The 24831-nt window shown below is 32.3% G+C and overlaps 1 protein-coding gene and 1 long non-coding RNA gene across 3 annotated transcripts; one reads left to right on the top strand and one right to left on the bottom strand.

Annotated features, from left to right (window-relative positions):
- Window positions 1-14635: 14635 nt before the first annotated feature.
- On the bottom strand, window positions 14636-17413 carry LOC150034542 (uncharacterized). Its single transcript, XR_016531352.1, has 2 exons — window positions 17110-17413; window positions 14636-15172 (listed from the first exon to the last, which is right to left on the bottom strand). It is a non-coding gene; the product is annotated as an uncharacterized LOC150034542 (long non-coding RNA).
- Window positions 17414-17920: 507 nt separating this feature from the next.
- On the top strand, window positions 17921-24430 carry LOC120083729 (PLASMODESMATA CALLOSE-BINDING PROTEIN 2-like). Of its 2 annotated transcripts, none has more exons than XM_039039585.2 (4): window positions 17921-18237; window positions 19093-19332; window positions 19488-19521; window positions 23868-24430. In XM_039039585.2, the coding sequence occupies exons 1-4, from the start codon at window positions 18183-18185 to the stop codon at window positions 24178-24180; spliced, it is 642 nt and encodes a 213-aa protein (XP_038895513.1). In that variant the 5' UTR covers window positions 17921-18182; the 3' UTR covers window positions 24181-24430. The 2 variants fall into 2 exon arrangements, with proteins under 2 accessions (XP_038895513.1, XP_038895511.1); XM_039039583.2 differs by having other exon boundaries at window positions 23856-24430.
- The last annotated feature ends 401 nt before the right edge of the window (window positions 24431-24831 follow it).

Genomic DNA, 24831 nt, shown 5'->3' with positions numbered 1-24831 from the left:
AAATTGAGTATTGATGTATGAATTTTAGGGTTTTCAATTGATTGTATATGATACAATTATAAACGTTTATCTTAATTGAAATAAGACGAAATTGGAAAATCAATTAATATTTAAATTATGATTTAAATATAAAATTGATTTCTTGGTGATATTGTATTAATTTAAGATTTAGATATTAAATTAATATTTAAATTAAAAATTAGTTTTATCTAATTAATTATTTTGAATTAACTTTATAAAACTAATTTAAAATATTTTTTTAAAAACATTCTTAGTTAGGAAAAATCCACTAACCACATTTATTGGAGAATCACCAAATTCCATTGCTAATCTTCAAGCTGGAGCTGCCCAACATTCAACCTGATACATTTGCATGGTTCTTATCTATATATTGAAGCTCCATGCATGAAGACCAACAAGATTACTGAAATAGACTTTTCTGTACGGATAATCCTGAAAACCCTGCTCTCGTTCTTCATCAATTCAACTTGTTCAAGTATTTCCACTACACATTCTAGCTTGAGTATAGTAGAGAAGATCTCGGTGGTATTCCTCTTAGTGATTCAAGCTCTATCTTGGTGTTTTCAGCTGAATTAGTGGTGAAATCTTCAAAGGTAATATGTGTTTCAAACCCTCTTATGAATATGACATGAATAACATGCTTAAAACTCAAATTACATGTAGTTTAAGTGCTTATTGATTCTATATTCTTCCATTGCATGATATATTATTCCTTCAATTGGTATCAGAGCATGATTTAAGTGCTTAACTATTGTTAATTTGAGTTTGGTGGGTGTCTTTCCATGAACTGCATGAAATAATATGCTTATATGGTTTTTCCAGTGTTTTGACATTTTAATCCTTTCAATTACGTAGTTTCTCTTGTAATTGGCTCTTGTTTGATGGGCCTTAATATGTGTTTAAGAGTCTATAATTCATATGGAGTTATTAGAATTGAAATTAGGATGTAATTGAAGAAGGAAGTGAAGAAGGTCGAGTTGCAGATTCTAGTTCATCAGCTTCTGCTTAAATCTCGTTGTTGAAGTTCAAGTGAGATTTCCCTTTCCAGCGAGAGCGAGATGTTCCTTACCAGTGAGAGTGAGATATTGATGTAAGTTCAAGTGAGGCTTCGTTCCAAGCGAGATTCTGATGGAATTTTCGAGCGAGATTTCAAGTTTAAACAAAATTTTGAATCAAGTTTGAGCGAGATTTCCAGTTTGAACGAGATTTTATTGGAATTACGAGTGAGAGATCGAGTTGAGCGAGATTTTGAATCAAGTTCAAGCAAGATTTTAAAGCATGGAACGAGAGATCGAGTTTAAGCAAGAGTTGAACCGAGCAACACCAGAACTAGCGAGAGCAGCCGGTTCGACTGGTTCGATTCTGGTTCTATCTGGTTCGACCTTAAAAGGTTTTTTCACTGGTTTGGTTCAGGCTATTCTGGTTCGGTTCAAGTTGTTTGGGTTTAGTTTGGAGTTGTCAACTATTTTTTTATAATACATAGCTTTTGTTTACTTAAAAAATGCCAAAACTAAAAACCATATCAGTATATGTTTAATTGTTTATGCATGTGATGTATGTAATAATTGAATAATTCTTGTGTATGCATACAGTATGCCATGTAGATTTAAAATCCCACCATAGGAAGCATGTTACATGCATTGAAAATATGTTATAAATTGTTATAATATATAGTATGCATGTATAGGGTTTTTTTTTTAATATAAAGGTTGTATTAAAATGCCTTTGTTGAATGTTGTGGATGTTTAGCATGTCTAATTTTTGTAAGTTGTTATAAAATTTAATTAGACTTTAAAATCCATAACAAAGAGACACGACATGCTCACTTAGGTTAACAACTAGTTTTAATCGTTAAAATAGATTATTACCTTATAGAATTTGGTTACAAACTCAAATCGGTTCATAAACCTATCTAAGATTGGGGGTACTTAAGTTGACAGTTTATGTAACACCTCCTACTTGGGGATTATGACCGAAAGATTGAGTGTTCTTAACTGATTTTATGAGCTTACGTGAGCGGTGTGAGGTTTAAAACTGGTTTAAACACTTAGACATCATAGGGTTATATCCAAATATAAATGTTATACTTGGATAAAAATGATATAGACTTAGGTTGTTTAAAAGTTAGCCCTTTTTTAAGCCTAAGTAAATAAATATCCAAATATATAGAACATTTCAGTGGGAGATTAGCAATATATTCAATATATAGTTATTAGCTCTCACGTTCTCAAGAGTTCACACCGTGAGATCCATGCTCAGCTTCGTGTCGCTTTTACTGCGACTTCTCCATTCGAAAAGTGTTTGCATGGGTCAATAACAAGGTAAATGAGGAAAGTAGTTCATAGTAAGCGAGTGAAAGAAATGTGTCAATATTGTCCTACGGTCTCCTTCATTAGTTTGAATCATGAGATTCCTATGTTGCATCTGCTGTCGTTTTTAGGTGGCACTAGCTAGTCGTTAACCACAGCGATCCCCACGGAGGGTTGTAACATAGGATTCGGAACAACCCAAGCTTTAGTAATGAATAAGGTCTTATAGTTCCGTCTTGGGTACCGTCTCCATTTCAAGGACATATTTATACCGTTCTATAAGAACTGAAAATGGCGGGTCACACTTACAAGAATTACTAATTGTTTGTAAAGATCTTGACCGAAAACGATAACCAAAAGATCTATAGAAGTAAAGAGTTATTCTAATATAGTATTTGGTCAAGACTTTGTCTTGCTTCAGTGAAGGGATTGTTGACTGCCCCTCGGTAGCAACTGTTCTAAATTACTAAAGTATCGTTGCAAATAAATAAAGATTTATTGGGTACTTTATTATTTTGCTAAACTTAGATTTAGATGCATAAAGTTTAATAGAATTTGTTTAAATTATTTCAACAATGTCGAATTCAATCATAACTGCTAGCTTCCGATAAATTTAACGGTGAAGGATACTCAAATTGGAAATTCAACATCAATACAATATTAGTCGTGGATGATTTAAGGTTTATGTTGACGGAGGAATGTCCTTCGGTTCCCAGTATAATAACGAACTGAAATGTTCGGGACATCTATGATCGGTGGGTAAGGGCTAATGAGAAAGCTCGGGCCAACATCTTAGTAAGTATATCTGATGTACTTAATAAGAAACACGAGGTAATGCCCACCGTCCGTGAAATAAAGGCGTTGCTTCAGGAGATGTTCGGGCAACCATCATCCTCTGTTCGAGATGAAGCCATTAAGTATGTCTACATTACTTGCATGAAGATGGAACCAACGTTAGAGAACATGTTCTCGATATGATGGTCCATTTTAATGTTGTTGAGGCTCATGGAGCAATGATAGATGAAACAAGTCAAGTAAGTATGATATTGGAATCTCTCCTGGGGAGTTTTCTGCCATTCAGAACCAATGCTTTATGAACAAAATTACTTATAATTTGACCATGTTGTTGAACGAGTTACAGACATATCAGTATATGATGAAACTTAAGGAGAAAGATGTAAATGTTATTTCTAAACCTAAGAAGTTTTTTAAAAGGTCATCGTCTGGAACAAGACCCACTGATAATAAAAGTCTATTCCCTTTTCTTCTAAAGAAAAATCTGTACAAATGAAGAAAAAGGGTAAAGGGAATAAGAAAACCACTGCTAAGAAAACCAAAAACAAAAACAAGACTCCCAAAGGAAAATGTTTCTATTGCGGAGAGGATGGGTACTGGAAGCGTAACTACCCAAAGTATTTGGTTGAAAAGAAATCGGAAAAGACGAAACAAAGTAAATCAGATTTACTAGTAGTTGAAACATGTCTAATGGAGAATACTCACCTAACCTGGATATTAGATTCAAACGCCACTAATCATATTTGCACTTTTCTACAGGAAACTAGTTCTTGGATAGAACTTTGTGAATAGGAAATGACTTTCAAGGTGGGAACGGGTGAAATCATTTCAGCTCATGTAGTGGGAGATGTCAAGTTATTTTTTGGAGAATATTTTATCTTACTTAGGAATGTGTATTATGTACCTAAGATGAAAAAAAAAAAAAACTTAATTTCCATTTCCTGTCTGCTAGAAAATATGTACAAAATATCTTTTGAAACTAATGAAGTGTTTGTTTTTTCAAGAAGTGTTCATATCTGTTCTGCAAGACTCAAAAATAACTTGTACATATTAAAACCAACTGAAGCAAAATTCATTCTAAATATAGAGATATTTAAAACGACTGAGACTCAAAATAAAATACGGAAAATTTCTCCTAATGCCTATCTTTGGCACCTCATACTTGGTTATATTAATCTCAACAGAATTGAAAGATTAGTAAAAAAGGGTCATCTAAGTCAGTTAGAAGATAGTTCTTTACCTCTATGTGAATCATGTCTCGAGGGAAAAATGACAAAAAGGATCTTTTTCTGATAAAGGTCTTCATGCCAAAGAGCCTCTCGAACTAATACATTCAGACCTATGTGGTCCAATGAATGTAAAAGCACGAGGAGGCTATCTGTATTTCATTAATTTTATTGATGATTACTCAAGATATGGCTACATTTACTTAATCAGTCACAAGTCTGAAACTCTTGAAAAGTTCAAAGAATTTAAGACCAAGATAGAAAATTTGTTAAGTAAAAGAATTAAAACACTTCGATCTGATCGAGGTGGTGAGTATATGGATTTACAATTCTAGAACTATCTAGTAGATCATGGAATTCAGTCCCAGCTCACAACACTTGGAAACCACAACAAAACGGTGTTGCAGAAAGGAGAAATCAAACCTTGTTAGACATGGTCCGATCAATGATGAGTTATGCTCAGTTACCTCAATCCTTTTGGGGTTTTGCAGTACATATTGTTGTATATATTCTAAACGTTGTTCCTTCAAAAAGTGTTTCAGAAACACCGTATGAATTATGGAAAGGACGCAAAACAAGTTTACGTCATTTCCATATCTGGAGTTGTCCAGAACATGTGTTGGTACAAAATCCTAAGAAACTGGAACACGTTCTAAATTATGTCTTTTTGTTGGATACCCCAAAGAAACAAAAGGAGGATTGTTCAAATTAAATGTAGTTTAAGTGCTTATTGATTCTATATTCTTTCGTTGCATGATATATCATTCCTTTACATGGGCTCATGCTTCTTGGCCAAAACATCGTCAAGGCTGGTCAAGATATACGCTTGGGCCTTTTCGTTCTCCTGTGTCTAGCGCTCGTACTCGTCTCGAACGTTTCGAGCAGCGTTGGGAGGTGGAATAGGAGGACAATCTTCCATAAGGATGAACCATAAGTCATCGATGACAAGTATTGTGTTTATGGTATTTTTACTACTAGTGTAATTCTCGCCAGTCAGTTTATCTGCAGCTAATAATGCAAGAGTAGCGGTAGCCATAATTTAAATTGTTGAAACATGAACAAACTTAATAAATTTACTTGCATTAAACCACTTTTAACACCAATTAAGTTTTAGCAAAATAGTTCTACTATACCCTAAGTAACATCTATTTTGCAATGATGCTCCAGTGTGACAGGACAAAAGTTACCGTAGGATGATCAAGTGCCCCTTCACTAGAATGAGACAATCTCAACCATTAGACAGAAACAACTCCTTGTAACTGAATCTAACAGTCATCATTGTTCGGTCCTGAATTTGTTAACATCCTTAACAATTCTGTGTAAGTGTAATCCCTCATTTTAGGCCCTAGAGTCCCGCCCTAATGTGCCAACCGTAGGGAAAAGAAGATTAGGGCAAGAGACTCAAGCATATCCATATCTGGAGATCAAATAAAGAGTTGTGCAAATATAGCCATCCTTTAGGGGGGACACTCCCAGGGTGCCTCGAGGCGATGCATGAAAACTTTATCCAACCTAATGAGAGAGACCGAGGGATATGTTGTCACACATTCTGCTCCCACTTACTATGAACATTCTCTCCATTCACCTTGGTATTGACCTACATAAATGCCATCCTTTAGGGGGACACTCCTAAGGTGCCTTGAGGCCAAGGATAGATTTCACGGTGTGAAATTTTTAGGGAGAAACGTGTAAAGGTAAAGTGAAGTATCATAAAGCCCGGTTACCTCCCACTGAATGTTCTACCTAGGGATTCATTAACTTAGAAAATCTGGCTACTGATTTTAACTTAGTGGTTTGTTTAATTTGCTAAAAAAAAATACTTGCTTTTGATGATTAAACAAGTTTGATTCAAGTTTTATTAAACACTTTAACAAACTTTCATCAAATTTGCATGCATGTAACAAATCTATCTAATTCACCTTTCCAGGTAGGTTCCCAGGTAGGGGTGTAATGTTTCCATCGACTTAAGTACCCCGGCCTAGCCAGAACCAGCCTTAGCCAAAAGGTCCTTTATAGATACATTTAGTACATATTTAATCTTTTATTAGTTAATTTAATCTTATTAAACCGAATTAAAATATTAAACTTGGGTTTCTAATCTTATTAGAAACGTGATATTAGGTCTATCTCAATCAAATTTTAAAACACTTTTAAAACATGATCAAAGCCTAAGGTTTGCATGCAACTTTTCTTATTGATTTTAATTCTAATTTCATTAATTATAACTCTTATAAAGAATGAAACAATTAAAACCATCCACATTGCTAAGCTAGAAATACACAAGGTATTTATAACTTTTATAAATAAACCTAAGTGTCATGCTTCATGCAATGTTCATTCATTACGAATATATAACTTTTATATAACAAGTAATGAACTAAGCATACATGCTAACATACAACTTTATATTATAACACTTATAATATAAATGATGTATGGATATGCTTTAATGCATGCATATATTATAACTCTTATATTATATGATGCATGAGCATGCTTTAATGTAATTTAATCATGCAAGCTACTATATTATAACATTTATAACATAAATATGATGCATGAATAAAATGAATAGCCTATGATGGGTTTTAAAACTATATGACATACATTATGACATATAAAATAAATATACATCACATGCACATTTAATAAAAGTTGATGGATCGGGATAACTTGTCACAAAACCGGAATTAAAAGCTAAACTATTACAAAAGAATTCGAGTCATCCAGTTCGAACAGGTGAACTGGGTCTTGAGCCGCCTGATTTGAAGCCTCGTCACTCGGTCATGTAGAAAATCCTTCTGATCATCGAGTAACACACATCAAGTATAAACAATCATGTAGCGATGATCGCGTGGCTTAGGACTATGCGATGAGCATGAAAGTCCACATGATCGTGCAGCGCGCTTCGAGTAACGCATGCCATACGATCGTGTAGCTAACGACTATGCGATGAACATGATAGTCTACACAATCAAGTAACAAGCGTCGAGTATCGTATACCAAGTGGTCGTGTAGCTACTGACAATGATAGCCTACACGATCATTTAGCACGTATGCCTTGCGTCGAGTATCAAATACTCTGCAATCGTTTACCCCTAAGCGTCTACGCGATCAATGCAACAAGATTGAGTAAACTCTTTACTCGATCAAGTAGCACTAGCTATGCAATTGTTTAGCAAATACTACACGATCGAGTAGAACATTTCTACAGGATCGCATAGTCAAATCTAAATGATCGTTTAGCTTAAGCTATACGATGCGACCAAAGATTTGTCTTCTCCCTTGAAGTGAACAGCAACTCCTTGCGTCTAAAGCTTCTTCACGAAGTACTCAAAAACTTAAACAAATATAGACTCGATTGCAAGTTAATATGCCAAAAAACGCAGGGGCCCTTACAAATTAACTTTTTGAAAAGTAAACAAAGCTTTAAAATTAGACAATTATCCTGAAACATTCATCAACAACATACACAAACACACTTAACACTTAAATGCATTACAGAATGTTAAAACCCACCAAGACTGTAAATGAAATTCAATACAATAATGGAATTTGGAAATCAGAACAACCTGACTTTGATACCAATTGAAGGAACTCTAATTACAGAGCACCTTTGAGGGGAAGTGGATCGTCCACACTCCATTGTGAAAGAACTCATACATTTACAGTCAAACAGAATAGATTATGCACATAAGTTAAATTACAACATGTTCCTTGAAATAAAAACAAAGGATTGTGAAACTATACCTTTGAAGAACCTTTCTTTAAATGTATCCCTCGATCATTCACCAACGCGTCGAACAACACGAACGCAACGAGCAAGACAATCTCCCTCGAATAGAAATGAGTAGAAACTCGATCTTCAAACAAATTGGACACAACCACAAGATTACCTTGGTATTCTCGGTGTGAGAATCCATAAGTGGTGGGCTATGACTTATTTTGGTTTGAGGGAAGATTTAGAGTGGAGGAGGAGACGATCGAGTAAACGATGACACAATCGTGTAGAAGATGAAGTCTATCGCATAGACTCGATACTCGATTGTTTAGATAAGAACACTATCGTATAGTCTCTTGATGCTAACGTGTAGTCACTCGATAGTTAATAATATCAGTCGTGAGAGATTTTGAAATCATATTTCATTTTATCTCAATTTTCCATAAAATCGTATAACTACCCACTAAGGGTGGTTATGGAGAAAAAAGAATTTAATTATCAAATATAAATCATATTTATATTAAATTTAATAACTATGAATCTAATTCATAAAAATCATATTTGAATCATATTCAAATATTAGTACCTCCAATCATACAATAATGTATCAAATACATTATGTCAATTATTTCATATATAATTGAATTAATTTAACTATATCATATATAAACAAATTCCCTCTTATTAATTTGAACATTTCAAATTAACCCAAAAACTGATTCTCAACTTGAATCCATTGAGCTACCAATGAGACTTTATGGACCTGTAGCTTGAAGCTCCAACGGTACATGAATAATTGACTAAACTCTTTAATCACATTATCCACTATCCGTTAACTGTCAGACACTCCACTAAAGATCGACAGTTGCACTCTTCGCACTACAGATATATTTCTGTGTCCATTGGATATAACCAATCAATAGTATGATGACCCTTCACAAATTGCTCGTAAGTACAGTTGGGCCAAATTACCGTTTTGTCCCTGTAGTTACTTCTAACTTCTTAAGTACCACTGATTCCTCAAATGAACAATATATCATAGTCCCACTATGACTAAAACCCTCTCGGGCCAAGAGAGGATGTAACACCACATTGTTCACGACCCAGAATCAGCCTGTAAGGGAGCAATTTATCTACTTATCCCTGCTTCGGAGAAGGAGTGAATTCCATCTCTTGTGTAGCTGAGTTCCCAGCTCCCCAATCAGACGAATCCCCAAAATGGTAGGCTTGTTGAGTCGGTGTTCTGGCCACTCTCACCCATACAAATTAAAGGATCGCCCTCATAGGCAAAAGTTCACAACTCACTCAGGATTAAAGACATGTTACCTATGGTCATCCTAGTGAAATAAAAGTCTCAATTATGAATGGCGTTATATAACGAGACTAAACATTTCGTGGTCCTGTCTTATACAAACTCCTTTTGTATAGAATATCCCCGCTCACATGTTAATACATGAATGATCAGGATCAGATCATTTGTAGTACTTTACAATATTTGTAACACCTACAAAGCGGACCATACTCGTAGTGTTACAAGGATAAGGTATCCAACCTTATCCATATACTATAGACCATTTAGGTTATCACTTAAAACACGATCCACTTGTATGTCTCCACACTTGTTTAAGTTACAACGATAACCATGGATCTTAGTTTATAGGTTTGTGGTTAATGCAACTAAAATATCAAATATTTTATAGACTGAAGTGAATAAAATATCATATATTATAAATCACAAAGTGTTTGTTTATACAAGTGTTTACAAACTACAGGATCCTATGAGATTTAGGACATCAACTCCAACAATAAGATGCATGAGCATGCTATAAAATTAAATCATGCATACATATATTATAACACTTATAATATAAACGATGCATGAAATTAAATGCATAACCTATGGTGGGTTTTGATTCTATATGTCATACAATATGCATATAAGAAAAAACATACATCATATGTGTATTTAATTCAAACAGTTAATGGACCAGGATAGGATACCTAAAAGGAAATTAAAAAAAAAAGTTATGCATTTAATTTCCTTTTAGGTGTCCTATATATATATATAAAACATACATTTAATTATAATTAATAAATTAATTAAATGCATAACCTCTAATAATATAATGAATTTGATACATTAATTAATCATATTCAAATTTCTCTCATATTATAATGTATTAAATACATTATATTAATTATATCACATATATAATAAATTTAATTATATATATATATATATATATAATTAATTCCCTCAACTGATTTGAACATCAAATTAATCCAAAAATTAACTCTCAATTAAATCCCTGTTGAGCTACAAAGGGGACTTTATGGACCTGTAGATCGAAGCTTCAACGGTACTCGGATAATTAATTAAACTCTTAAATTAAATTACCCAACATCCGTTAACTGCCGGTCACTCCACTAAAGACCAACAACTACACTCTTCGTACTATAGATAAATTTCTGTGTCCATTGGATATAACCAGTTAACGGTGTGATGACCCATCATAAATTGCTCGTAAGTACAATTGGGCCAAAATTACCATTTTGCCCCTGTAGTTACATCTAACTCCTTAAATACCACTAATCCCTCTAATGAACAATAAGTCATAGTGTTGGGCGGAAAAGGAGAGGAAAATAAATATGCATTTTATGTTATGCGTTGATCTCCATGCGTCGATGGTCATGCATTAGACTAGAAAATATACAATATGAATTTTAGCATGTATGCGATGACCATGCATTCCTGTCACAAGTTTTCTTGCTTTCTTGCCAAGTATAACGAGAGCGCAAGTTTCTTGGGGTGATCCGAGGTCGAACACAGGGACTTGTAACTCAACAATGCTTGTGAAGTAATGCGTTTGAGGTGATGAGTAAAAGTACAAAGACAAAAATTAAAGGGTTATGCGCTACTCCTACTCCTAACTAAACAACTTGAGCAATGGAAGTTTAACTATGAGAATTGGTAGAGATGTAGCAGTTTTTAATGCATAATAATATTCATTATGTTAGGTCGTCCGAGTAATCCCAGCTTGCCACACTAACACATCGCACACCTCTCGGTGGCCAGCCGCATGCCTATATTTCTATAATGCATGGTTGCGTCGAGCATAAGATCGTGCCTATCTCTACGAATAATGCATACTTTGCTTTAGTGTGTTCCACTACTCACCCTCTCAGGCAGTTAGTTGTGGCTAATAAGCTCATAGACAAGCATTGCGATGGCTCATAGACAAGCACTGCTACCGTCTTACACCAAGCGAAGAAAATTACTCACTATACTCCCACAACACACACCTCTCGATGGGTTGCTATGTGCGTCCTATCTCTAGGCTGCACGATTGTGTATGAGACTACCTTTGATAACTAAACGATGAATGTAAACGATGATAAAGGAGAAGAAGATGAAGATGATGGAGCTGAAGGAACTAAGAGATGCATTGATTACAAAATGTATTAATGTCTTAAGCCAAAATGTAATACAATACAAAGATAAGAGGAGATGTGGAAGGCTAGATGAAAACAATCTCTTACTTTTCATCTGAAATGCGTCAAGGCTACTGGTGGTGCCATGGATGGATGGTGAAGAAGTCTCTCTCGAGCTCTATCTCCAGCGTAACTCCAGTTGTCACTCGAAAGGGGCTGTGGAAGTGGAGAATCCTCAAAGAGTGTCTGCTCATGCTCTCATCTGTGATCACAAGGATCCGCCTAAAGACAGAAGCTCAAATACCTTGAATTTGGGCTCTAAGGCTCTATTTATAGAGTTCAATCGCCGACAACATTGGTGGCCCTGCTCTGAATCACTGCCACTTCTAACACGGTAGGTGAAATGTCAACATCATCTTATCATTTTGATACTCCCAAGGAATGTGTTCCTGCTTGTTTCTCCTGAAGTATCAACGCGTTCCACCCGCCTTGCGATCAACCTTTTTATCACGGTTATTACTCTGTAGTTGCAATGTCCATGCAATGAACTTATCTTCTTGAAGATTAATGCATGTGATCAACTTTGCAATGTTTTGGGATCAATGCATGCGATTGATTCCTGCAATTGCTATAAAAACAGACATTTTAACGCAGTAACGCATGATATAGGGTTAGTGAGGATTTTTAGTGCTGGCCGACGCAAGCTCTCTTTTCGCACAAATTCTTAGTATTATCAATGTATATTCTACTTCTTAGCCCTCATAATTTTAAGTAAAAGACTACACTAGCATGTATTTCTACCAACTATCACAAAGTCTAACTATGACCAAGTCCTTCTCGGGCTAGGAGAGGGTGTGGCCACTATGTTAAAGCCCTGGAATGAGCTCTTAAGGGAGCAATTTATCTTCTTGCCCCTACATCGAGGAAGGAATGAATTCTGTCTTGTGTAGTTGTGTTCCCAACTCCTCAATCAGACGAATCCTCAAAATGGTAGGCTTGTTGAGTTGGCAATCTGGCCACTCTCACCCATACAAATCAAAGGACCGCCTTCATGAGCAGGAGTTCACAACTTACTCAGGATTCAGGTTATGTCACCTATGGTCATCCTAGTGAAATGTAAGTCTCTATTATTAACGGCGTTATATAAAGAGACTAATCATTTCGTGGTCCGGTCTTATACAAACTCTTTGTATAGGATACTTCTGCTCACATATCTCCACATGAATGATCAGGATTAGTTCATTTGTAGGACTTTACAACACTTGTAACACCTACAAAGAAGGTCATATCCATAGTGTCACCGAGATAAAGTACCCAGCCTTATCCATCTACTACAGACCGTTTAGGTTATTATTTAAACAAGATCCACTTGTATGTCTCTACATACTTGTTTAAATTGCATGAAATAACCTCAGATCTTAGTTTATTGGATTGGGTATATACTGATAAAATAACACTTATTTTATTAACAACAATATGTTTATACAAAGTTTACAAACTACGAGATTACAAAGAGATTTAGGACACCAATCTCAACAACTGAGAAAAGTAGTCAGATTGTATTCTATTTTATTCATCATAACATTTGTACAAAATGGCAGGAAACTTTTCGGAAGAGATTCCATGATGAAACTGACTTGGCTCTTTTTCGTATATGACAACCCCATTTGCTTCTACGATATTGAAGTGAACCATCATGTTCAGGACATTTTCTATAACAGAGGTCCCCTCCTTAATTCGAGAATTATTAACGTATTTGAGAGCATCATGTTGAATGGATGTGGACGGTTATCCAAACATTGCTTGTAACGACTTCATGATCTCCTTAACGGTGACCATGCTCTCATGCTTCTTAGTTAACACATTAGATATGCTAGCTAAGATATAGACTCGAGATTTTTCATTTGCCTTTACCCACTTGTGATATGCATCCCGAACGTTTCAATTTGCAGTTGAGCTGGAAACTGGAGGACATTCCTCTGTTAAAATGAACCTCAAATCATCCATAACTAGTATCGTATTGATATTCGATTTTCAGTTTGAATAACCTTCGCCGTTAAATTTATCAGAAGCTAAGAGTTGAATAATTTAATTTGACATGCTGAAATATAAACAAATTATATCATTAAACTGCATCTAAATCTAAGTAATAATGTACCTGTATATCATTACTTATCTGCAACGATACTTTAGTGAGTCGGAATAAATGCTATCGAGGGACAGTCAAATACTCCTTCACTAAAGCAAGACTTTCTTGACAAAATATTATTATCAGAATAACTATTTATTCCTATAGTTATTTAGTTATCGTTTTCGGTCAAGAACTTACTAACACTTAGTAACTCTTGTGAGTGTGACCCTCTATTTTTAGATTTCGGAGAACGGTATCAACAAGTTCTCGAACTGAAAGACAATGATGAAGACGAAACTAAGAAACCCTATTTATTTATAAAGTTTGCGTTGTTCCAAATCATGTTATAACCCTTCGAAGGGATAGTCGCAAAAAACAACTAGCTAATGCCGCTTAAAAACGACAACAAGCACAACATAAGAATCTCACGAACATTTCTTTCACCCACTTACTATGAACAACTTCCCCTATTTACCTTGTCATTGACCCATGAAAACACTTTTCAAATGGAGCAATCACGGTAAAAGCGACACGAAGCCAAACATGGATCTCACAATATGAATTTTTAGGGACGTGGGAGTTAAAAACAATATATCATATATATTATTAATCTCCCAATAACTGTTCTATTTGTTTGGGTATATTATTTACTTAGGTATATTCCGGCTAAAACATATAACATTTATATTTGGATTTAACCTACGATATCTAAGTGATAAGTCATTTTATTACGTCACATCGCTCACGCATGCTCATAAAACAAAGTTAACAATGCTCAAGAACCGGCTATAATCCCCAGGTAGTAGGTGTTCCATAAACCGTCAACTTAATTACCTTCAGCCTTAGCCTTTGTTAACCTTAAGTGAACGTGCATCTAATCTTTGTTATAGATTTTAAATATCCAAATCATTTTATAACATTTTATAAAACTATAGACATGCTTTCAATCTATAATTTACATTTAAGCATTCTATAATTTAATATAACAAATTATATCAAATACATGAAACCCTAAATCATGCATACTAATAACAAAGTATAACATACTTTCAATGATGGGATTTTAAATCTACATGACATACTTTATAGCACATACAAGAATTAATTTAATTAAACATACATTCAAAATGCATAAATAATTAAACATACACTAAAATAGACTGGTTTTGGCATCCTAAGCAAACGAAAGCCTAAAATTATTACAAAAATAATTTAAAACAGGTCTTAAACCACTCGAACCAACCCGAACTGGCTCTAAACCACTCAAACTGGACCTCCAAGGAAAAAAATTTGGGTTGAATCGGACCTCCATGACCCAAATCAACTAAACTGGTCCAATTGAACCACTGATCTGTTCTGAGCGGGTGATGAAAAGCGTTGTAACGTTTCAATCTCAACATTGAGACGTCGTAGGGCAAATCTTCTTTTCTGGGTTGGCTGAAGAACAACGTTGCAACGTTGCAAGGCAAAAGCCTCTCCTACTACTTTCAGCTGCTGAGGAAGCTTCATTTCTTCTTCAATTACAACCTAATTGCAACTTCATTTACAGACTCTTAATCACACATTAAGGCTCATAAATAAAGAGCCAATTAGCACAATGACTTTATTATTGAAGAGAAATCTAATGTCAAAACCATAATATATCCATTTCAGCACTCATTTCATGCAACTCATGTAAAACCCTCCGCCAAGCTAAAAACAACATAAATTGAGTGCTTGAAACATGCTCTGATGCCAATTGATGGAGTTGACATTCAACATATGAAAGCAATTAAGATTCTAAGCACGCTAACTACATCAATTTTAGTAAATTAGCATTCATGTTCATAGTTTTTCTAGAATATTAAGGTTTCAAGAGTATACCTTTATGGATTCGACCAAATTATCTTCTCTACTACTTTTAGACCTTAAATTGGATTATGGATTTGGGATGATTTTGAAGTTGGTGAGAAATTTTTTTTATAGAGATTTTTTCTTAAAAAATTCAATTTGCATGAATTAATTTCACTGAAATAAAAACTGTATTTATTCATTTCAAACATGCAAATGAGTTGTAATGGGAATTTGACACTCAATTTTTCTCTAATTTTAGCGGATTGGGTGTTATCAAAATGGAAAAAATGGGAAAATCCCACTTTCCATTATTTAAACAATTTTCTTTTTAAACCAATTTAATTTTCTAATAAAATCAAATTAGATTTAAACGAAATTGAATTCTACATTTAAGAATTTCAAATTCAAAATAATTTATTTTAAATAAATAAATAATTAATTTAATATCAAATATTAAATTTAATAAAACACTTAATTCAAATATTTAAATCATATTTAAATATTTTAAACTCTTCAAAACCGTTTAATATAATAATTAACATTAATTATATCGAATATAATAATAATCCAAACCCTAAATCGAATTTGAACATTTCAAATTCCAACACTGATTAATTGGCACAAATACAATTTACATATTCAATAACAACTTTATTGAATAAATCTCAATAATAACTTTATTGCAAATAGAATATGTTTAACTTTTACAAACTGCGAATTTTATGACATAAAATAACGAAAAAAAATACACTAACAATAGTCTATCAATTAAACAACAATGAAATTACAAATTTTCTTACTTTTCATGAAAAATAAATTGAACACGCTTGAAGTTTATCGGTGATAAATTATTATTGATAGTAATCAACAACACATTTAAAGTTTAAAGTACACTAGCAATAGTCTATTAACTAAAAACAATAATGAAACCACACTTTTTCTTACTTTTCATGAAAATAATTCAACATCCTTGATGTTTATCCATGATATATCAATAATAGACTAAAATCAATAATACAACAATGAAATTATAAAGTTGCTTACTTTTTATGAAAAAAGATTCAACATCCTTCAAGATATACTCTCATCAATACCACCAAAAGAACAACAAAGAAACTACAAATTTACTTACTTTTTATGAAAATAATTTCAATATCCTTCAAGTTTATCGGTGCTAGAAACCTATCACTTATAGACTCTAATAAAAAAAAAAGTCATAAAATTGAGCCTTTACTAACATTTTAATGAAAACAAACTCAAATCCTTCACGTTAACCTTTCACTAATAGACGGATAGTAATCAACAATACAAAAAGGAGAAAAAAAAAAGCCATGAAACTAAATGTTTACTTATATTCCATTGAAAACAAGCTCAACATTTTTCAAATCTAATAGAAACCCTATAGCTGATATACTCTACATGAAACTAAATACTTACATTCCAATGAAAACAAATTCAACATCAATAACCTATCACTGATAGCCTTTTGATCAACACTAAAAAAAAAAAAAGGCACATGCTTACATTCCAATGAAAACGAAAACATTCTTCTAAGTCTATCGGTGGACCCCAATCAAAAACACATGAAGTTGCACACTAACAACAATCAATCAACTAAAAAACATAGTCACGAAACTATACTTTTTCAATGAGATTGCGCGACCGATTTCAACGTTATCTGGACAAGTATTGACTGATTCTCCCTGTCGACAACAGATGGAATAGAAACGGAAACGGGGGCGCTGCAAGGAACTTGGAAGATCGTCGCCGATGGATGTTCAACGAAAATGGAAACATATCAATTGTCAGATGTTAGGACTTTCGAATAAAATTGGAAGAAATCGAACCTGAATCATCGATCGCCTGATGTGAATCGTGAAGACGTTTGATCGTGTGATCGTGGAGAAAATTGAAAGAAAATGGCTACTGAAGATCGTCTGATCGTGAAGACGCAGGCAGTGATATTAGGGTTTTTTATTCTTTTACCATGGTTTGGAATCAATTTTTCCGTATTTAAAATATTTTTGGATTTTTGCTACATGTGCAACTAAGTTGGGCTACAATGTTGTATTTGCGAGCAGCCATTTTTTAAAATAGTGAAAAAAAAAGAAAAGAAAAAGACGAGACACGAAGATAAGATTCATGACCATACCTTTAAACACAAAATAAAAAAGAAATAAAAGGGATTTGCAAAAGCAAAAGGACGTGGCGGTGAGGAAAGTAGTGGATGAATTGAAGGAGTATTGCTTTAAAGCAAAAAACAAAAGAAAACTAAAGGAAAAAAAGGGGAAAAAAAAGGTCCCAATTCATTATCATTATTGTCACTCACTCTTTTCGAAAAATTATTATTAAATATAGTCTCGACTGCATCTAGTTCATATATTTTTTTAATTTTTTATCATAAAAAAATAATTTAAAAAAATATAAAATAGGTACGTAACAATATTTTATTGAACTATATTTGAGACGTTGAAGTTTTTCTCATGATTAGACATGCATTAATTTTAAAATTTTAATGAAGATTCATATATCTATATTTTTTTAATTTCCGCCGCTCTCTACCACTCTCAAATCTGGTCCTATTTTAGTTGTTTGTCTCTACACCAACAAAGACAGAAGAAAAACTTCCCCTTCCACTTGCCTTCATCATCTTAGGCTCTCCATCTTTTTGATCTTCACTAATCTTCTTCTTCAGCTTCCATTTTCTTTCTGCCATGGCTGCTCTGGCTCTCTCATTGCTCCTTTTGGCCGCCATGGCCGGCCTCTCAAGTAAGTTACTTTAACTTCCCTTCATCTTCTTTCTTGATTTTCGTGTTTTTTTCGAGTGCAAGATTTTTTCTCTAATTAATATTGAATTTCACACGTTGAATTAATCAGCGATTTAACACTTTTCAAAGGGAAGAGAGCAAATAAGAATGGAAAGGAATTTTGCTTGGTGGAATATCATCGACTTTTGAGAGAATAACAAAGAGTGTATTTAATGTTTGTTATTTGAGGATAATTTTAAAATTGTTAAAATTATTTTTGTCGAGTTCAAAATTACTTCAAAACGTCCCTTTAACCACTCAAAATTAATCTAATATTTAATTTTATATTTCTAAATATAATCTTCATGTCATCAAAATTGATTTTGAATTATCAAAAAACATGTTTTAGAGTTGTTTTGAAAATTGAAAGTAACGAATTTAACTCTTTTAGAATCACTCTCAAACATGTCTTCGTTGGGAAGGTAAGATTCATTTGGTAGGATTGATATTTTTTTAGGTAAAGAGTGCACAATGCACAATGCACAATGCTTTGATCATTTTTTTTATAATTTGTGGAGTGAAAAAATTAAACATTTAACTTCGAAGCTAATAATATAAATATACATATTAGTTGAGTTAGGCACATTTTTGCCAATATTTTGCATACGATACTGCATGCAGTATATTACAAGTTATTTGTACCAGTGTTGCATGATTTTGAATGCTTTATTTGAAATGCGCTACCACCAAGTAAGATTTCATTCAATGAATCTTAAAGATTACTTAGATTTTATTTAGACAAAAAAAGGAAAATCAAAGTTTTTAAACTTTTATGTTTAATTTAATTTTGTTGACCTAAATAATTTTGGTGGAGTAGGTGGGACATGGTGCATTTGCAAGAACGGGATTAGCGACGCGACGCTGCAGAAGGCGTTGGACTACGCGTGTGGGGCAGGGGCTGACTGCAGCCCCATTCGCCAGAATGCAGCTTGTTTCCAACCAAATACAGTCAGGGCTCACTGTTCTTATGCTGTTAATAGCTATTTCCAGAAGAAAGGCCAAACTCAAGGCTCTTGTGATTTTGCTGGTGTTGCTACTATCTCCACTACTGACCCTAGTAAGCAACCCATAACCCATGACCCAAAACCCAAGCTTTTCTTAATTTGTTAATACCCTAATAATTAAAATGTTCCATATTTAGAATAATTAATTAATAAATAAATAAATATCTTTCTTCTTTCTTTGTTTCTCATTTCACTTGCTTTTTGGCAGGTGCTGCTGGCTGTTCCTACCCTTCAAGCGCCGGGTAAGTTGCTTTTTTTAGATCTCTCGTCAACATTTTTTAATTCTAACGACAAGTTTAATTCTTACAACAATAACATATATATATATATATTTTTTGTTTAAAAGAAAGTAAACAAAACAAATAAATCAAAGGCTATCAAATTGGGGCCAATACAGTAATTGAGTTCTTGATTTTTCTTTATTCAATCTAAAAAGAAATATAGTTAAGTTTTCATCCGCTTTTTGTCGGGAAGGAAACTTCTTTATTTTAAGGAACCTTGTAATTCAACGTTCCAATTTCAAAATTTTCAAACCCATCAACCTCCTCAAAGATTCCACATGATCCAACGGTTGCAACTTTATGGTTTAGTTTTTTCCACCCCTCCAAATTCCCAACATACAATGTTTGATACTTAATCCCAAAAACAAAAACTAAATCCATCGAACGATCTACATTTTTCTAGGGTTTGTTTTGTACATTTAAAGTTTATTAGAATATTTGTGTAGTTCGATATAGTATAAAGGATTCAAACCACAACAAATTTCAATTTATGTCCCTAAAGGTTGGGTTATATCAATTTAAACCCTAAATTAAGAATTGTATGAATTTAAAATGTAAACTTTCGGGTTGTATCAATTTAAATTATGAACTTTAAGAATTATATCAATTTAAACCACAAATTAATAGTATTAATTTAAACCTTAAATTTTCATAAGGATATCATTTTAAACTCTGAATTTTCATAAATATATCAATTTAAACTCTAAACTTTCATAAGTGTATCAAAATAAAACATAATGGAGGATTTAAGTTTATACGGTTATTAAAATCAAAATTTAAATTGATATACTTATAAAAGTTCAAGATTTGAATCAATACAATTATTAATTTGGGGTTTAAATTAATACAAATTCTCAAAGTTTAGGGTTTAAATTGAAACAATTATTTATTTGGGTTTAAAATTAATACAACCCGCAAAGTATTTCAGGGTTTAAATTGATAAATTTAAAGTTTAAATTGATACAACGTCCAAAGTTCAGGGATATGAATTGATATTTGTAACCTATATATTTTGGGTGAGTTGGATGAAACTCACTTTAATTTAAGTTTATTAGGGTTACCATGTCTTTCACTATAAAGTTAATTAGTAACCACATAAGATTGATAACAACGGTGCAAAAGAAAAGATGCAATTATTGAGATCCCATTTTCTTTCTCTTTAAGAATGACATTTGGCAATGCATGAATTAGAGTTTCAACTTCAACATCGTCCCAAAGCACTATCTTCTTGCTTTATTGAATAATCTTTGATGTAGCCCTAGCTTCCTCCTTTTTTATTTATTTTATTTATTTTTATTTATTATTTTTGGCTTTTGGCTTTTGGGGTAAATTAAATCATAGTCTTGTGTGGTACTTGATGATAATGCTCTTCCTCGTCAAAAGTTGCAACCAATCTGGAATTTTGTCCGAGGAGTTTTAAATTCAAGGGGCTAAATTTCATTTATCATCTTAGCAACTTACAAACTTGCTTTGTTCTTATATTTTATTCCTTAATTATATTTTAAAAGTATCTACCTTTTTTTATTGACATAATTAAATGGCATAGCTTTTGAGTATGTTTTGTGCATGCTTTTTAGTCATATAGTTTAAAAACAATCCTTCGCCATGAATATTAATTTGATGGAAAAATAATACAGTAAAAATGACCACCAAATTTTGTTTAAAAAAATTAACATGATATCAACATTTTAAAAATAGAGATTAAAATGAAACAAACTTAAAAAATTTAGAGGTTTAAGTTTAACATTTTAAAATTTTGATAATCAGAATAAACAAATGGTAATTTTTCAAAAAAAAAGTTGGGATATTTTACCCTTGTACTTTTTTTAAACGTTTGAAACTTCCGAGCAAAATTCTGGATGGAAATTAAAAATTAAAAATGATGTGGTAGGGACCTAGAACGATGTGACAGTCCAAGTTTCCATTAGAACTAGAATCATTATCCTACGATTTGAAGTTTTAATTTCTATTTGAAATATAAATTTGTTATCTATTTTTCAGTGATGCCTTAAAAAAACAAGCTAAATTTTGAGAACTAAAAAAAATAGATTTAAAAAAGTTGTTTTTGTTTTTGGAATTTGACTAAGAATTCAACATTGTACTTAAGAAAAATGCAAATAATTGTAAGCAATGTAGATGAAATACACTTAACTAAAAAAAAACTCAAATGGTTACCAAACGGGGTCTAATTTTTTTGTTTTTTGTTTTTGAAAATTAAGCTTATAACGCTATAAACATCTCTACCACCTATACATTTATTCTTTTGTGCATATTTTTTTATCTATGTTTTCAAAAACTAAGCAAAAAAATTTGAAAATACAAAAACAGTTTTTTAAAACTTGTGTTTTTTATGGAGTGTGGATAAGAATTCAACACTTGTACTAAAGAAAGATGCAAACGATTGTGAAAACGATAGACTTAATTTTTTAAAAACAAAAAATAAAAAATGAAATAATTATAATTTCAAGATTAATCTTGAAAACCTTTATAAAAGGTGAAGAGTAATATAAAAATTAAAAAAAAGCATATAAATAGTTTCGAAATAAGTGTCAAAGTTCGTATTTTTTATTATTATTTACAATAAGCTCATTATATTCTTTTGTTACTTAACTTGCAAAATTTAACCCAAATTTAAACAAGTTGCACCTACATTATCTCGCCAAAAAAATTAAAAAATATATTTTTTATAAAATAAAAATGATACGTGACAATATTTTATTAGAACATACTTAAATACATTCAAATAAGCACAGAAATTTTTCTTTTTAAACAACTGGGACGATGGAAAAATTCGAAACCAGAATCATTTTTCTTTTTCGGGTTGATCCCAGCGTGATTTTTGGGTGAGCCATTTTGATCTCAAATTTGTTGCTGCTTTTTAGGGTTTTGAGCCAAACTTTTATTTTCTTCTGCTTCTTTCTTGGGGTTCTTGAGGATTGTGCCCTTTCTTTTGACTCCATCTATCTTTTTGCTACTTTTTTTTCTCTCTTAAAGACAATTTTGAAAAAATGCACTTATCTATCTCATCAAAATTTTCAATCAAGATTTATCATATAACAGATTTTATTTTATTTTTTATAAATATTTTAATACTTTTTAGATGTGAATGGTAAAAATGGATGCATAAAAATAGATGATGCTGGAGATGTACTCAAATATTATCTCAATCTAAATCCTAAAAGGTGGCATCCAATAGAGACAGATTTCTAAAAAGAAAAAAATGGAATAATTCCTTTTTTTTTTTTTTAGTGTATTGATATTTTTAAAGGTTAAATTAGAAACTTTATTCCATCAACTTTTTACAGATGGGTTTTTATTACTTCTTTCCACTTTTATTTCTCTACCCTTATTTACTTTTAATTTGAGTTGAGAGAAGTCCAGTGTCCACGGAGCAAGGTGAATATGGGGATTAGATTCTTTGTAGGGAAAAAAATTTTCCGTTTATTTTTTATATAATTTACTTTTTTTAAAAAAACCTTTTAAATTTCTTTTCAACTAAATAAGATTTTATATATTAAATGAATTATTTTTAATATGTTTTTTATTCAAAGAAAACAATATAAAATGATCTTATAAAACTAATTTTATAAGATTGTTTTTATATATATCAAAATGACCAATTTATTTACAAATATAATAAAGCGACAAAAAGTTTCTTTCTTTCTAAGAATATTTTTTTTTTGTTTTATTATTATATTTAAAAATATTTTCGACGATTTTTCTGTTTAACAGAATTTCTTATTCTATGTGTAAGATTATAATTAAAAATATTTAATCCCATAATTTTTAAAAGTTAAAATTAAATATTACAACATTCATGATCTTAGAATAAGAGAATTTTAAATATAAAAACATTTTAGAAATGTATTGAAGTATGAAGAAATTGGAATGGAAATTAGAAAATAACTAATCGCTTACGTTATTTTTTTAAGTAAATAATAAAGAAATAAAGAAATATATATATATATAAAATAAAGTTATAAACTTACAAAATTAGAATAAAGAAAAATTATAATCAGTTTGGTGTCAATCGACATTAGTTCATAAGCAAACGGTTATCTCTCTTTTGAAGTTTAATGATTGATCTCTCATCTGCTATTAACAAATAATCATTATAACTATTTTTGGAGAAAATGTAATTTATTATTAAAAAGATATAATTTAAAAAAATATTTAAATTATTAATTTTTCTCAATAAATCATCGTTTTATTTTTTTCTTTTCTAGATATAATTAACTTCATTAGTAAATTGACAATATATGATGAACATAACACAAATTAATGCTGACTATTAGATGTTATTTCAGTGGCGGCGGCGGCAACGGAGGCGGAGTAACTCCGGTGACGACGACTCCAACATCACCTGGAACGACAACAGTCCCCGGAATGACGTCACCTGTCGCCAGACCACCACCATCAATGACCCCCACAACTACAAATAATCCCCTTCCCAACACTGCATCTCCCACCGGAGTTTTGGGCGGCGCCGGGACTGGCGTCAACCCCACTGGAGCTGGCACCACCACCGATGAGAGCCACGGCGGATTTCGGCTTCAAAGTCACATATTTTTCTCCCTCTCAGTCATCATCTTTTTTAGCTTCATGCTTTGCTGGGACTGAATTAGTAACAGAAAAAAGTACTTAATTAGCTAGTTTTTAAAAGATCAGAGTTCTAAGATTTATGGTTCCTCTGTTTCTAGTGTGGTTAGTAGTTTGATTAATTATCATTTAAATCTCCTTCTTATAAGGTTTTGGATTTTTATTTTCCACCACATACATTATATATATAAATTATATTGAGACAATGGGTTGCACTGGAGTTTTGTAATATATATATATATATGATGTTACGAGTGTTGATCTTGAGACATATATTGGAGTGATGATTAATTTCCACTCCGTGACTAGGTTGTTAATTACTCGGGTTGGAATTTCCTTCTAGACATCTTTGTTTGACTGTGTTTGAGCCTTTTGGTTTTGTTTTTTTGTTCTTAATATGGTTAATTCATAGAAACCTAGCACTTCAAAGTAGATGGGTAGATGTTTCTACGTGCTTCCTAAAAAAATTAATATCAATTTGTATTTCTTTTCAATCCATGTTCATTTTAGTATGAATAAGGTCCTAATAAAATTTTCGGCAACATATCTTGGTCTTTGGGGGGATTTGGGCCTTCCAAAAGGTTTTTCATATATACTTAGAAAAATTTCTATTAGAGGGAGTAGGTTCCAGAAAACTTAGAAAAATGCAACCACATAAAGAAGTACTTCTTA

This window comes from Benincasa hispida, chromosome 8 (assembly GCF_027475165.1).
Source record: "Benincasa hispida cultivar pf3 chromosome 8, pf3_genome.v1.1, whole genome shotgun sequence".
Classification (NCBI taxonomy): domain Eukaryota; kingdom Viridiplantae; phylum Streptophyta; class Magnoliopsida; order Cucurbitales; family Cucurbitaceae; genus Benincasa; species Benincasa hispida.
Note: the sequence above shows the minus strand (reverse complement) of the source record. Positions and strands in the feature narration are given on the sequence as shown.